This window comes from Patiria miniata, unplaced genomic scaffold (genome assembly GCF_015706575.1).
Source record: "Patiria miniata isolate m_02_andy unplaced genomic scaffold, ASM1570657v1 HiC_scaffold_18, whole genome shotgun sequence".
Classification (NCBI taxonomy): Eukaryota; Metazoa; Echinodermata; class Asteroidea; order Valvatida; family Asterinidae; genus Patiria; species Patiria miniata.
The window spans coordinates 12,697,488-12,712,770 of record NW_024037056.1 but is presented as its reverse complement, the minus strand read 5'-3'; the positions used below and the strand labels follow the sequence as shown (position 1 = coordinate 12,712,770).

Sequence of the window (15,283 nt, the reverse complement as noted above, 5' to 3'; positions counted from 1 at the left end):
ATACCTCATACTAGCCCATTCATACATGGTATGAATGGGCCTCCGTATTTCAAGACAAATCGAGTTCGTACCCAGTGTGCTACTTGCGAGTGATTCCGATCAAAATAATTAGTGCAATGAGGAAGGTGTGAGCGCTTCATGGAAACGAGGTTGCTGGAAACGTACGGAGCACGTTTTCGCGTTTTCGCGCTGATCTAATTGCGTGCGGTACCAAAACGTTTGCAAACTCTTCTAAAAAGAAATTGATGAAAACGCTTTTCGTTTCAACAAGCTCCATTGCAAAGTGAATGACGAGGTGGTTCTGATGAAGATGCTGGCAGGAAGATGTTTGGTAAGTGCTCCTTTTTAAAGACGGAATGAAGCGGTTAAGTTTAGGAAACAGTTTGCAAACTGAATGTAGGAATGGATTGAAATGCTTCTATTTACGACACTAAAACTTTACTAGCCTAAGTAAAACTGTTCTTCACAAGTTTAACTCATATTCATAACTGTACCAATAATTGTATTTTTTTCCAGTTAGACTTTAGTATTTAAAAAATATATGTTTCACTCTTAGTCTTAGTCTTGACTCTTAATGCAGATTTATTGTTGTGTTTGTTTTGGTGTTTTCTTTTTGTTTGTTTGTCGGACATGTCGGGGATTATTTTTTGGGGGGTGGGGCCGGGGGGGGGGGGTATGGAATTCAGGTAATTTGGGGCATTCAGGTGATTGTAGTTACCGAACATGCCGGACCAACTGTCGTCAGTGTTTGTTTGGAAAAAATGTTGCAACCTGACACAACTTCCGCGCTTGTGTACAAAGTCAGCAGAGAGTCAAGACAATTTTCTAAGTATTTCCTAGCAAAATTGGAAATATTTCTCAGTCCCAGATTCATGTCTTATTATTATTGCAACGAATGACGGAAAAAATACGTCACTTTTTTTCACTTTCTTGCACTTGCGGTCAGTCTGCTCACCTAACATGCCTAAGAGTAAACATTGGACTACAACTATAATAAATTTGAAACATGTCTTGTCCATCCACAGATCACTTTTTGACGTCACGTCTCTCCCACCATGGAAGCGGATGTGAGATGGTGCCCCCACTGCCGGCAGAGCGGAGAGAAGAAACGACTGCGACTCCTTCAGATCAACGACAGCCTGGCAGTTTTGCTTTGTGAAAATGAAAAGGTTGGTGTTTATAAAATAAGAAACACTAGTCCGGTCATTTTATTTTAAAAATGAAGTAGGCAGGTCTTTTTCTTTCTTTTTTTTTGACGGTGGATTTTCCAAGATAGCGGATTGATACTTTCATTTTCTCGATTATGTTCCTGATACAAAGTTGTGTCCAAAGGAAGCATTACAAAGCTACTATTATGAAGCTACAATTTTGTTGTAAACAAATTAAAAGACATTATATACATGTGCAAAGATATGTTCAGAAAGTATTGCAAATGTATGAATTTTTAAAATATGTTAAAAACGGAGGCGAGCCTATTATGCCTATCAGAAAATGCAGTATTTTTGACTGAGGAGAACCATAAACACACCCATTCATAATCCTTTGTAGCATTCAATGAATTCATTCTTTTTTGTTCATTTCAGTGTGTGGGCCTTGGAGAGACTTCATCCACCTCCACGGTCATTCATCAGAGGAAAGCTTCGGACATTCCGAACACCAGGAAGAAGAAAAACAAACTGTTGCCTGCATGCAATGCAGCTCCAAAGATACCGGACTCGAGCCCACCAAACGGCAGTATTCAATCTTCAGACGCAGGAAATGCCGAAAGCCTTTCAGAAAAACAAGCATGCGGTACTCCAATTGATTCCAAGTGTGCAATCAACAATGCATCCCCAGCACTACGAGCGGGGAGCTTCTCGTCAACAGCCATGCCCCAGGTCGCGCTGTGGGCGAACAAGAGCGCCCTCTGTTGGCTGGACGCCTGCCTGTGCCTGCTGGTAGCGTGCCGCAGCCTGCATACCTGTGTCGCGAAGCTGCCAGCAAAGTCGTCCGTGAGAACACTCTGCACGGCGTTCGTAGAAGCTCAGAGACCGCGGACGACAAAAAAGAGCGAAACTCAGGATTCATGTTGTGACGAATCTCAGCTTTCCGAGGCAAGTGTGCTGCCCCCCGTAAGACTTACGTGTACAGGGGACACAAGTACAAATGCCGTTCATAGCAATACAGACATCACGCGGACCGCACAGTCTGAACAGGATTCACTTCACTCAACTCGTAATGCCGAATTTTGTCAGACAAAGGGAGAAAGTGATCCGTTAGACAAAGCAAGAGATGAGATTTATCGGAGGCTGCAGCCGATGATGAAATGCGAGTCAGGGGAGGAGGATTCGCCGGTGGTCGCGTTGGCGTCGTTGCTTCGACTCGACGGGAGCGTTGAGGAGCATTTCATGTGCCAATACCGATGGGAGTTCTGCTGTAGTGTGTGCGGCTTCACACAGGTCAATCGGTAAGTTTGTTGCTTAACCCTAACCGTGCTGAATGCAACAGAAAGCACAACGGTAATTAGTTGTTGCATATTGTTGCAGTTAGCAGCGCACTCAAAGTCCCCATTCTCTGTTGCATCTTGTTGCAATCAGCAGGGTAACTGCTTAGGCCAAAAAAAAAAAGTTCTGCTTCCGATTACATGCCTTTAAAAAATAGGGTCGGTCGGTCGGAATTTTTTTTTTTTTTTGCCAATTTTTTTTTATGCAGATTGAATGGGGTATTCAATTATATGCGAAGTTTTAGCCTGAACTATTTCTATTTCACTACGAAAGCTATACACGAAATGGCAACAAAAAGTGAGTAAAACCTACCTTTAATTATTGTCAATATATTTACGTTCGATAATTTCAAAAAATAATGGAAAATTCAGGCCGTTCGCACCATATGCACAACGCTAGTCAAGACGCGGGGAGCTGGCCAAAACTCCGAGGTGTGTGATGCGGACGGTGCGTGTGTGGCGAGCGGCCCACCATGGGCCGACAGACCTGTTTTTACCGTCAACAATTTCGGGAAACACGCAGCATGTATCACTCCAAATACGAGTAGTGCGATCTCAAAATGAACTCTTGAACACAGAAAATACATACACAGACAAGCTAGATCAATTCTGTAAATGAACTTGCAAAAATGTTCTTTCTCCATCGGTGTTTTCTTGGCATTTTTACGATGTCGAATCCGACCAGTTGACAGTGGCCTGCACTGTACTAGCGCGCTATCAGTCACATAGCTAGCTATGGACTGGTTACCGCATTTTCATTATGTCTTCTAAATTGGCCCCTGCGCGGCGCGGCGGGAACCAGTCGTCGCCACGTGATTATAGTCACCGTGCGTGATATCGAATTGCAAAGTAGTTATATCGCGAAGCGAATTTGTAATAACGGAGGTTTCTTTTGAAAAAAAGCGAATGTAAGTAAGAAAACAAATAAATACCAGCATTTTTGGATGCAAAAGGGTTGTTGAGAGGTATTTTGTGAAGACAGAAAAGACAGATTTTATTTGTATTTATTAATTTTTTTTATTTATTTATTTATTTTTTTGGAATTGCCGATAAAATTTTTAGGGTCGCAGCCTAAAAATAGGGTCGGTCGGGTAACCGGAAGCAGAACTATTCTTTTTTTTGGCCTTATAGAGCCAAGGCAATACAACAGAATCCACCGTTGCAGTTTGTTGCATTTAGCATGGTAACTGCTTGGTGCCAAGGCTGGTATGCACTGGGTTCACTACACAATGCAACAGAATCCACTGTTGCAATTTGTTACAATTAGCAGGGTTTTCATTTCAGCCAAGTTGCATTTTGTTGCATTTGTCGGGGTGCCTAGAAAAATCCTGTCAGGGGTTAGGGTTACAACCCCTGACTGTCTAAGCATTTTTAGTTAGGAATCATTCCCCAACCCTATAAAATCCTCCAATTGCCACCATGTAAACATTGGACAGAGCCTCAATCCTCCAAATTCATCCGTTATTTCTTGAATTTGTTCAGTGGAGTGGTGACCACTGCCTCAATCTTTCAAAATCCTCCAACAATCATCTGTGATACGTTGAGTCAGTCAGTGCTGATGATATTCTGAAGCAGTGCGGATGATTTCAAGTGTAGTCTAGGCCTAAATTTATGCAAAGTAAAGCATAAACAACAAACGGGACGGCCTAAAACGTTGACACAATGCATCCTCCAAAATGTAGTACACATTTTTTTTTTCCCGTACAGCCTCATTCCTTCAAAATCCTCCACTTGTGTGAAGAGCATTTCGAAGGATTTTCAAAGGATTTGGGAATGTTTGTGCTAAATTGGCACAGTTCTAAACCAATGAAATTACAGAGACATAATACAGCAGTTTGTGCTTTACTTCTCATTCTCTTATTTTCAGGACTAAGAAGACAATGCCAACATTCACCAGCGTGCCTGCCGACTTCAGCATGAAGGACCCAGTGATGCTGCACAGCTGCCACAAGTGTGGCGCTCAGCAGCAGAGGAGCAGACTTGTCTTTCACAGGTATGTTGAGAAACCAATGTTGTAGTCAAGTTCTTTTTTGCGAGTAGCAAGTACTGCCGAGTACTTAGAGTACTTTGATGATCAAGTACAATTTCGACATGTCAAGTACAAGTACTTTGCTGCCTGAGTACGATTACTTTGACATTCAAGTATGAGAACGAGTACTCTAAAAAAAAAGTAGAAAAACATTCACATTTGTTGGTTTTGCAGTTCGGCTACTTGCTGAAATTGGAGTTGATTAAATAAAAGTTTATTTGCTTTTTGCTTTCGTTTCAGTTTGTCAGCGTGTGTGATGATGCATTTTCAAGGAGGTCTTCCTGACAGTGACTTGTCCAAGCACCATACTTTCATCTTCAGTGGAGATGCCTACACACTTGCAGCGGTGGTCCGTTACCGTGGCAATCCAAACCATTTTGTAACTCTGGTCCGAGACCAAGAAAGTAAGTATATAAAGTTTACATTCGTTAGCTTAACCCTAACCCTCTTGGGTATTTTGGCTAAAAACCCTGCAAAACCCAGCAACATTTGTCTAAGTGACAAGCCTGCCCAGTGTAGCAAGATCCATCAGGCAAAAAATCTCAAGGCCAAACTTTCTCTGAGGCTGTGGTCCTGGAACGCAGCAGGATACAACTGTGGCATTGTTCAATGGGACTATAGGCCTTTTCACACTGTCCAAAATCTCCGGGTTGGAACCGGTTCCAACCCCGAGATTTTTTTCAACCCTTTTCCCACTTCTAAAGTTTCAACCCGGTTCCGACCCGGGTAGCGTGCTCTAGCCGGATCGAAATCAACCCTGGGAGGGACCAGGGTTGAAAATCTCAACCCGGATCGAAATTGCATTTTTCGGCGTGAACCGTGTCGAAAATGATAGTGTGAACCGCCCCGGGTTGAGTCACTCACGGCCGATCCGTGTTGAGTTGAGGCCGACATTTTACCGAAAATCTGACACGCCGAGCATAATATTTCCCTCCACCACTATCGCCGTCACAAACACCGATCCCGAAACAATCGCTCCCTAATTATCATCCAATAATGTATAGGTGTATGGAGCATCCTTTACCGAGTCTGGGCTTGTATTAGGTCCGCAAAATGTACCCCAAAAATGCACATTTCTAATGTTAAATAGAACGAATCGTCTAACGAAATGACCGGAGCCATTTTGGAAATATTGAACACAGCTGCGCTGGTGTCGTACAAAAATCGGACTCCCAAATCGGATTCGTTTACTCTCTTATTATTGGTCAAACCCTTTCACGAGACAGGTCCTTCTCCCAATAGGCATGCGCAATACTACCAATGAGTCCGTATTTCACAGAGTAGTAAATTCACGCTGCACACCGGCCTGTCCGTAACGTAAGCCTCGTGCGTCGCAATGCATTATGGGATTGAGAAAATCATCGCAGCGCCCTGTGCCGAATGCGATCCGTGTCGAGAATTTGTAGTGTGAATTCACAGGGGCCGTAGCCGGATTTAACGTTACACGGTTCACGTAGCGGCCGTTCCCGTAAAGGACAGTGTGAACGTCGCGTCTCTCCAATCCGTGTCGAAAAATACTCGAGCTGAACCGGGTTGGATCCGGGTAGGTTTCAACACGGCTCGAAACGGAGATAGTGTGAAAACGCCTTATCTGTCATTGTCTCAGAAGCAGCCGTTTATGCGCTGGTGTTGATAGCTGAATGCATCAAAGTGCACCAGACTTTTCCATCTGATGCTTTGTGTTGTGTCATGCAGGGTTTTAGGGTTCATTAGTGTAGTAACTCATTTGTGGTAATAATTGTATAAAAACCACTACTCGAGAAATAATAGAATGTGTCATATTTTGTGTGGTTTTGGCATTGACATTTTGGGTTTTATTTGTGAGTAAAAGGAATGCAACGTTCACTTTATTTACGACATTTCCAATTTTGTTTTGCAGCAAACCATTGGCTTGAGTATGACGACCTAATGCCGTCTCCCTTCACGTGGCAGCCCGAACCCCCTAGCATCCCTGCACACGAGATCCACATCATGGTCTGGGAACGCTCAGAAAAACCCTGCACAGCGTGTGCCGAAATGCACCTCAACGTCACCGGCATACTGGATGCACCAGTCCACACTCCTGCAAGTGGTGTTCCAGTGGGGGATGCAGATGCAGCACCTCAGCAGCACAGATCCGCCCAGTGGAACGGGAACGGCAGCTGGAGAAAGTCTAAGTTCTCTTTATCTAACTCCTTCTGGCGGAAAAGTGTGCAAGAACGGGACGCAACAAATCGCAGCGACAGTGGTAGACATAGTAGCGGGCCAGCTAAAGTCGGCCAAGAGACTTCTGATGCTATTGATGTCGATAAGGAGACAAACGGGTCCGGAGTAGAGATCGATCTGACAGCTGAAATGGAGTCTGCTCCTACAGTTGACGAGGGACTTGAGGAATCGAAGAGTGACTCTTTTGGCAATTTGGATCCCCAAAGTCTTTCCAAAGTCGATACCAAAGAGACTCCAAAAGTGCCAAGGAGTAACCAAAATGCAACTAAAAAGCCACAAAGAAACGCAAGGACTGAACATTTACAAGACGGCAAAAGTGTCATCTCACTAAAAACCAACGCCGCGAGGAAGCCAGAACTTAATACGGATGCTCCACAACCTACCTTCCTCAGGAGTCTCTTATGCCGGAGGAAGAGCAATAAGGATAAAGATCAAACCACGACCACCGCGGCGATTCTTGCAAAGATCCCCGACCAGCTGATGAAGTTCTCAAGACACAGCAACGTGTCGTCCCGCCCACGAATTGGAAGCGCGCCCTCAAATCAGGAAAGCACTTCCAGGAATGCGTCTGTCTTGAGCAAGATTCCCAAGCAGTTGCTGTCTGGATCTGCGAATCCTCGGGCAGCGCCTTCCCAACAAAGCCAGTCCGAACTGAGCAGGCCAGCAGCTAGGCCAAAACTGGTTGGTTCCTCACGCCGGGTACCAGTGAAGCAAGTGAAATTCCAGCCGTACGAACAGAATCTTGAACTGAAAATCCAACAAGAAAACAAGAAGAACTTGCCGGTTAAACAAGGCATCCGCAGCAACGCCAGCACCTTGAACTCTTGGCAAAAGAGAGTAGGGAAGTACTCGTCCAGCGTCGACGTTCCCAGGAAGAGAGTAAGGCGAGATAGTTCGGAAGACAGCTCCAGTACTTACTCTGACCTGCCGAAGCACGCAGGACCCCCGTGCTCCTCGGTCTCAAGCCCCAGCGCCTGCTCGGATATTAGCTCCCTATCGGACAACCAGTTGTTTGCAAGTGGAAGGAACGATCTGACTAACACGATAGATGAACTGTGCAAGGTGCTGGACATCGGCGGCGATTATACTCCACCTGTGAGTTCGCGGCTCTCGAGTCCATCCCAGGACATGTTCTTCTCGGAACTGTTTACGAATGAACCAGTATCGGAAAGGCTTGACCCAATCTCACATGCGAACAGTACTGGACTGCAGATGCCCCTGGCATCTTTTGATAATCACGCACCAGTTACCATGGCAACAGAGATGTCAGCAACATCCTCAACGTCACATACCCACTTACATTCCTCAATACATGAACACTGCCCTAGTAGTGTCACAGCGCCCTCTGTTGAAAGTTTTCGACCAGCTGCAACAGCGCTAAGTACGTCCACGCCCATGGGGAGTAACAAATTACAGACTGATCTAGCAGCTGCAAACATCTCATCTCCAAACCCATTAGAAGGAACACTGCCCTCTGTTGGTACTGAACGTCTAGCTTTGGCACCAGTTGGCTGCCCAGCACAATCCCAGTCTGCAATGCTGCCCTCTTGTGACTCAATGCAGTCAACCATAGACCCTGTCGCTATGCAACAAGACTCTGACAGGCCCATGCAACACGTTGACAACAGTCCTGTATCGCATGTAGCGTCACACGGCGATCACATGACCGCGGCCAGTGGTTTCAGTTCGTTAACAGACACAGAATCAGAAAGGAATATCATGGCCTTTTCAAGCAGTACTCACTGTGAAGCTGCCCAAGCAATGGACGATATAATAGACACAGGGTTGTTTGAAGATATTCAGGAAAGCTTGGATATGTTAGGATCGGAATGGAACGAGAATTTGATCGAGTTACTCGCACAGTGATTGACCTTTTTTTTTTTCTTGGAAACAATTTTTTCACCCACTTAAAATATCAAGGGAACCAAAATTTAATTTATACATCATTACTTGTAATTTTGTGAACTGACAACCCTTTGCATAACTGGAAAAGAAATTACACAAAAGGACATTGTTTTGTCCAAATCAAATAAATCCACTTTTCATCAAAGACATTTTTTGAGGTGGTTTTGAAATAGATCCATTTTCCATTGGTTCACTTGTAAGTAACTTAATTATGCAGCACAAAAGTTGGTTCATGATGATAATTGTGTACGAGTTTTCAGTGACAAAAAGTGGAGTCGACCAGTGTTGATTGTAGAATTTAATTATTTCACTAATTGATTCTATTCAGAACCCAATTTCACGGCTCTGCTAACCACAGAATTCCGCGCTTAGATCACAATTCTGTGCTAACAATGCTAGCACAAAAAAGTCTGTGCTAACCCAGTAAGCACAGAATCATGAGTTACAGAATGTACGCCGCGCATAAGCCAAAACTCTAAGCCAATCTGTTAAATATGCTTACCATAAGCAATTTTCTGCTACAGGTAAGCGTAGATTTTCAGAAACGGTAAGCAGAACCATAAAAATTGGGCCCTGTTTTCTGGCAGAAGTGAAGCCTTTTAACTAAATGATGGGTTCCCTAATCATTTTACTGTTCAATTTCTTGAACCGTTTAAGATGATTTCATCATTCAAATGCATGTCTTTTAAGATTGAAGAAAATGAATGTCTCAAGAAACGTAAAATTGAGAAACAATTTCTGCGTAAATGAATTCCGTTCATATTTCAGACTTGTCCCTTATTGTACATCTCTAACATTGAAAATATACAAGTTGCTGTGAATTCTAAAAGAAATAAAAAAACATAAATATCAAGTTGAAATGGTTAAATAAGGCATATGAAAACCATTGATAAGTATTAAACCACCTTCCTACTATGCCTTTTTTTCAAGCTTTGAGTTCTAAAATTTCAACTGAGCTGTTAAGTGTACAGTGATGGCGTTTTGTACGGGGAAAAAAGTATGTAAACAAAGTTAAAAGTCCCTACCGAAATCCACACTAGATTAAAAACCACATGTGCTTTGTACGTTTACTTTCCAGATATGTTGGTTGCATTTGATATGTTTTTATACCACTGTATGATGCCACTCAGATCTTGTAATTAAATGATTTTGTATTTATCTTGAATAAAATTTAGTTTTGAAGAAAACAAAGCAAAAACAAATTTGTGAGATATGTTGTGCTGTTTTTCAATTATGCAATAATTTAAAGGTAATATACAACATAATGCTTTTGCTGTAATTTTCACAAAGGGATGGATTTTGGGGTAAGAATTTTGTGGGAAATATTGTTACACTGACCGGACTTGTGGAAGTACACAATTCAGAGGCGGATCCATGAATTTATTGGGGGGGGGGGGGATTTCATACCATCATTAACAATATAAATTTATAAAGTATAAATGTTGCCGTAATCCAGTTGCCTCTGTCCAAATTTTGTGCACAGGCGGACACACCTATCTTTTTATTTGGGTGTCGAGGGGGGGGGGGTCGCATTATTTAGTATGTATTTCTATGGAAAAAATTGAGTCAGAGTCCCCCCCCCCCCCCCCCGCGCTGCCCAAAGAACATCTTTATTAAATGGGCCTTATTCACGAGTTGGCCATTTTTGTCGAGTTCCGTGAATGTATTTCATTAATTGTTAACAGTTGATCTTTGAATTGGGATGGCGCCAAGTTATTTATGCAGGCACAATGCAGCTATATTTTACAAAATGTACTGTCATTTTTTTTTTAAATCTGGCTTTAAACATTAGGGAACGTTTAATTAGACATTTGAAATTATTCATTTGAAGCAGATTGGAAATAATTTGTAATTAACTTGCTTTCATTTCTCTACACAAGTTCCAAAATTCAAGATTTTACCTCACTCTCAATGAGGACCCTTTGCCAACAAGATTATATTGTCTAGATTTGTAAAAGGAAAAGAGAAAGGGCACTGAACTAACTTCGAGTTGAATTTCCAAACAATTTAGGTGTTCTACTTGAACTCGCATAGGGCGTGGAGGTCGGCTTTTTTACCCAAAGAAGTCAAAAGTCAAAATCTGCTACACAATGTTTTGAATAAGATGAAATGTGCACTCAACACTATGCATGCACTCCATAACAGAAGGTCCCAAATTGGTCGTTTGTTACTCTCAATCTACCCGTGGGGTAGACATGAAGATAGATTGGCTTCCTGGTTGTCATGGTGATCATAATTGAGTGAGTTTTAAAGTTTTAGAGGACAGAACTATCAACTTGAATAGTTAGTTTAGGCCCCACCCCAAAAAATGGGGAATCTAAATCGGACAATGAAAAGAAACCAAATATTATAATCTTTTCTCGATAAGCATATTTCAATAAACTAATTGAATCATGGAGTATGACAAGTGTCTTTTTTAATTTAATTTAATGCTAAAAAGCATCAGCAATTATCTCTTTCTTTTTGCAATTGTCCACGTATGAATTAATTAAAAAACTTTTTGCACAATGAGCCTTGATTGGCCAAACAAATCTGAATATTCATGATCTACAAAACCGCAGTCTGGTTACGCATAGCGCATGCGCATAGCATCGAATCGGCAAGACGAGAAACTGGAGGACTTGGCAACGAAGGTAAGGATAAATTTCTGGATTTTTCCCCGATTAATAAATTGACATTCTTAGGTGAATGAAAGCACTCATTGCTTTACAGATTAGAGCATAATATAAGGCCATTTTTTGGTCGCGAAAACACTGAAATCGAACAAAACGGACGTACGGTTGTCTGCAAGGTGGGCGTTCTGTCATTGACTGTGCAGCAGTGGCTGATGACGCCGGCCCTTCACCGCCGGCACGTGTCGGCGTGCACGCTGAGCGATGTGTGGTCGGACTTGGGTTGTTTCTCGTGTATTTTCATTCTCAATCGACATGCCGAATTGCTTTACAGCTACACTAACAAGGGGTATACTGACACTATGTATGGAAGAAGGTTCCTCCATGCTAGTTTTGAAGGGAAAAAAATGTTGCAACGCCACTTCTTTTTCTTCATAATCTCAATGAGGATTAGGTCATTCATTAAAAAGAATCATAATTTCATTGCAAAAATGATGATAAGACATGTCATGAATCTGGGACTGAGAAACATTTCCAATTTTGTTACTGTTAGTGTTACTAAAGTGTTAGGAAATACTTCTTGACTCTTCATAGACTTTATACACAATCGCGGAAGTAGCGTCAGGTTGCAACATTTTTTCCTTAGTTTCGTCCTTTAATATTAGGCTCAATGATGGTCGGTCCATGGTCCAGCATGCAATTGCGAAACAACTTTGGGAAAAAAATCCATGCCCATACCATGACGACCGTAGACTTTCCAATAATTTGTATCGGGACACTACACGACATTGTTTCTGTTGGTCTATGGCTAAACTGTTGAACTGGTTGATATATGTTAATATTTTATAAATGTAAAAAACAACTAGGCCTAAACTGAATTTGAAGAAATGGGTTAAAATTTTAAAAAGGCATAATACAAATTTATGCCAAATTATAAAATAAAAAGGCGATTTAAGATTGGCTTTAGAGAAAATAAAACTGTTCAATATTTGAAAAGCAACACTGTAATTTTGCCTCCAAGATTTGGCCTATTTAAGAGGCTTTTTAAACTACACTCAAATTACATTTGAACTTCCTCTAGGCTTCAAGTCTAGTTACCATCCATCCTTTGCCTTTTATTATAAAACTTGTAAGTTGTATTCTTGGGAAGAATGTTGCAACCTGATGCTGCTTTTTTCTTAAATTTCTTTATATAACATCTCAATGAAGGTCAGTCATTGCAAAAATGATGATTAGACATGAATCTTGGACTGAGAAACATTTCCAGTTTTGTTAGAAAATACTTACAAAACTTTTCTTGACTCTCCATAGACTTTATACACAACCACTGAAGTAGCGTCAGGTTGCAACATTCTTTCCGTATTCTCCACTACTATGGAAAGCCTTCTGTCACAATTGCTGAGCAAAAATATTGTTCAGGTTTTAAATTGATTCTGTGTCTCTGAAATTGGCATCTGTTGGAGTCATGTTTACTGCTGAAAATGAATTTCTGTCAGTTGTGGACAATATTGATAGTGATACGGAATCACGGATTCTTGGATGGGATGAGGTTTTTTTGGGGGGGGGGGGGGGAGTTCTCGCAAAATTTGTATTGGCCTAATTTTTCTGTAATGCTACACACGATCTGTGTACGTATTGAGTTATTGTTAAAAAGCTTGTACATGTGGGTCAAGAGCTATGATATGAAAATTTACTTGTTGATATCGATGTGATAAAGCACATACGTACAGATAAAAAAAATCAATTAATTAGCGAAATGTATGGGCTTCATTTTTTTGTACTTTACTAATCATGATCTGTGTACATATTAAGATATTGTTGAAAAACAACATGTATGTGGCCTACAGTATACGTGTACATGTAGGTCAAGAGCTATGATATGAAAATTTACTTATGATATTGATGTGATAAAGCACATACTGACAGATAATATTTTTTAATTGATTACATGTTTTGAATTTTGGGGGAAATTTTTAAATATTTGTGATTTGCACTTTTCGTTCAAACTTCTGCTTTGCAGTAATTTTTTTGTTTTTTATTAATGCCATGATAACTAGTCAATCCCCACAAAAGCACTCGTGATGTGATAAAATATTGTGTTGAAAGTGCGATCGTTGTGGGGCAACACCGAACAGCCGAACAATTAGAAAGATAAATGCGAGATCCCCATTGACAAATGTTCGGAAAGCCATAACTCGGGCTAATTTATCATTGTTACACAGGCAGTCCGTCTGTGTTTGCGCAGTCGCGGCTTGGTGAGCATTAACAAACAATGGTGGGCTAGTGGATGCGTGACCCCTGTTAACTTCTGTGACATTCGGGGTCTCAACTCGGCCGCACTGAAGTGGCATTTGGACTAATTCAGACAATAGGAACTGGGCTCATCGTCTTTGAAAGTTGCAGACTTTGACTCCCGAATTATGAAATGCGTAGTTGCGTGCCTGCCAAACGTGTTTGTGTCATGACTGTTCGTGCGTTTTGACGCGGATGCAAATATTTTTCGGAAGGGTTTGACAAAGAGCAATCGCGCCGACTGGCGCCGTCGTGAAGTCATTACTTTGACAGGTTTCACACCCATATGCAGTGTGAAGCGCTGAGCCTTTATGGGCTATTTCATGACAGAATGGCTGTTTGTGATTCATTGTGAACTTGTGTCTGGGTGAGAACTACGCCCTACTATCATGGCAACTGCATACCTAAGGCCAAAAAAAAAAAGTCTCCGGTTTCTGGTATGGAGCTTGTCCAAAAAGTGGTGCGGCGACGCGTTTTTTTTTTTTTTTTTAACCCGACTTTTTTGCTTCAAATTTGCTTCAAATGTCGGCTGATGACTGCAAATGGTGCCTGACTAAACTTAGTGCAAATATATGGGAGTCCAGAGAGGCCACATAAAGCTTATTCTCGATCATAACCCCATCTAAAAACACGTTGAAATTGCGCAGCAGCAGAATTCCAGTCAAACCAGTGAGTTTGGCGGTTTTGAGACATCATCTTTTATTGAAAAAAAACCTTTTTCATTTTGCCGATGCGCATGGCTACGGCGACGCGCGCGCATACCAGAAACCGGAGACTTTTTTTTTTTGGCCTAACCTGGGCTTGTTTAGGATGGAGATTTCTTAGTAATTATATTTTGTTAGGGATGGAGATTTCTTAGTGATATTGGAAATGTGTGTGTTTCTACTGTGCATGGCGGGTATTTGCTTCACTCACGCCGTATGTACAGACACAATGCAAATTACAGACCAGAATCTGGTCTTGCAGAAGTGGCTGTTGTTGCTTGTGAATTTGAATGTTTGTTTGTCTTTTCTTTTTGTGTTCTTTGTTTGTTGGTTTGTTTTCTAAAACGACAAGTCACTTGACTAACATGTAGAAACGTGTTGTTTGCACATCTGCACAGTTCCAAGTTCCTAGAGGATGGAGACTTTGTAAATCACCTTTTAAAGATATAGTCCATCATTTGTAATTTGTGCATTTTGTTCGTTTGAAGCAACAAAAGTGTTCAAAATCCAAAGAAGGATACTGAACAACTAACCTGATGAATTTTCAGCTAAGCTTCAGCTGTATATTCCGAGAAAAACAGCATTCTAGGATCTCAATTTCAAATCAAAAGTTACTGAATCATGTTTTGAAATGTTTTGAATTGCAGCTATACGCGACGTCGCGCACTGATTCGACGAATTATAGCAACCGCGTGTGCGTCGTGCCAATGCTTGCGCGCGCTTCGCCGAATAACAAAACGAACTACTAATTTAAATTTTCCTACGGTGCGAAAGAAAGTAACTTAGAAAGTAACTTTAACAAAAAACATGTATTTGAACATGCTTCCTTATAAAACTGTCCTTCACAAGAACATGTAGATCATAAAATATGCCTTGAAAACTGGAACAAAAATACTAAATGAGCACTAAGCCTATATCTTTAATTAATATAAACAAACTTATGGTTTGTAGCATATTGTGTTTAAACAGCTTGAGGCATGCCCGATATCCAAATAGTCTGCTAAAATTATGGTACAGTTTACTTTAAAAAATTACACAACAATTAAATGCACTG

General features: G+C 41.4%; 1 protein-coding gene across 1 annotated transcript; it reads left to right on the top strand.

Annotated features, from left to right (window-relative positions):
• The first annotated feature begins 158 nt into the window (after window positions 1-158).
• LOC119724660 lies at window positions 159-9,823 on the top strand. The gene is made up of 6 exons (XM_038195813.1): window positions 159-331; window positions 1,026-1,169; window positions 1,584-2,446; window positions 4,350-4,475; window positions 4,752-4,915; window positions 6,391-9,823. Exons 2-6 carry the CDS (start codon window positions 1,056-1,058, stop codon window positions 8,580-8,582), a joined length of 3,459 nt encoding a protein of 1,152 aa, XP_038051741.1. The 5' UTR covers window positions 159-331; window positions 1,026-1,055; the 3' UTR covers window positions 8,583-9,823.
• The last annotated feature ends 5,460 nt before the right edge of the window (window positions 9,824-15,283 follow it).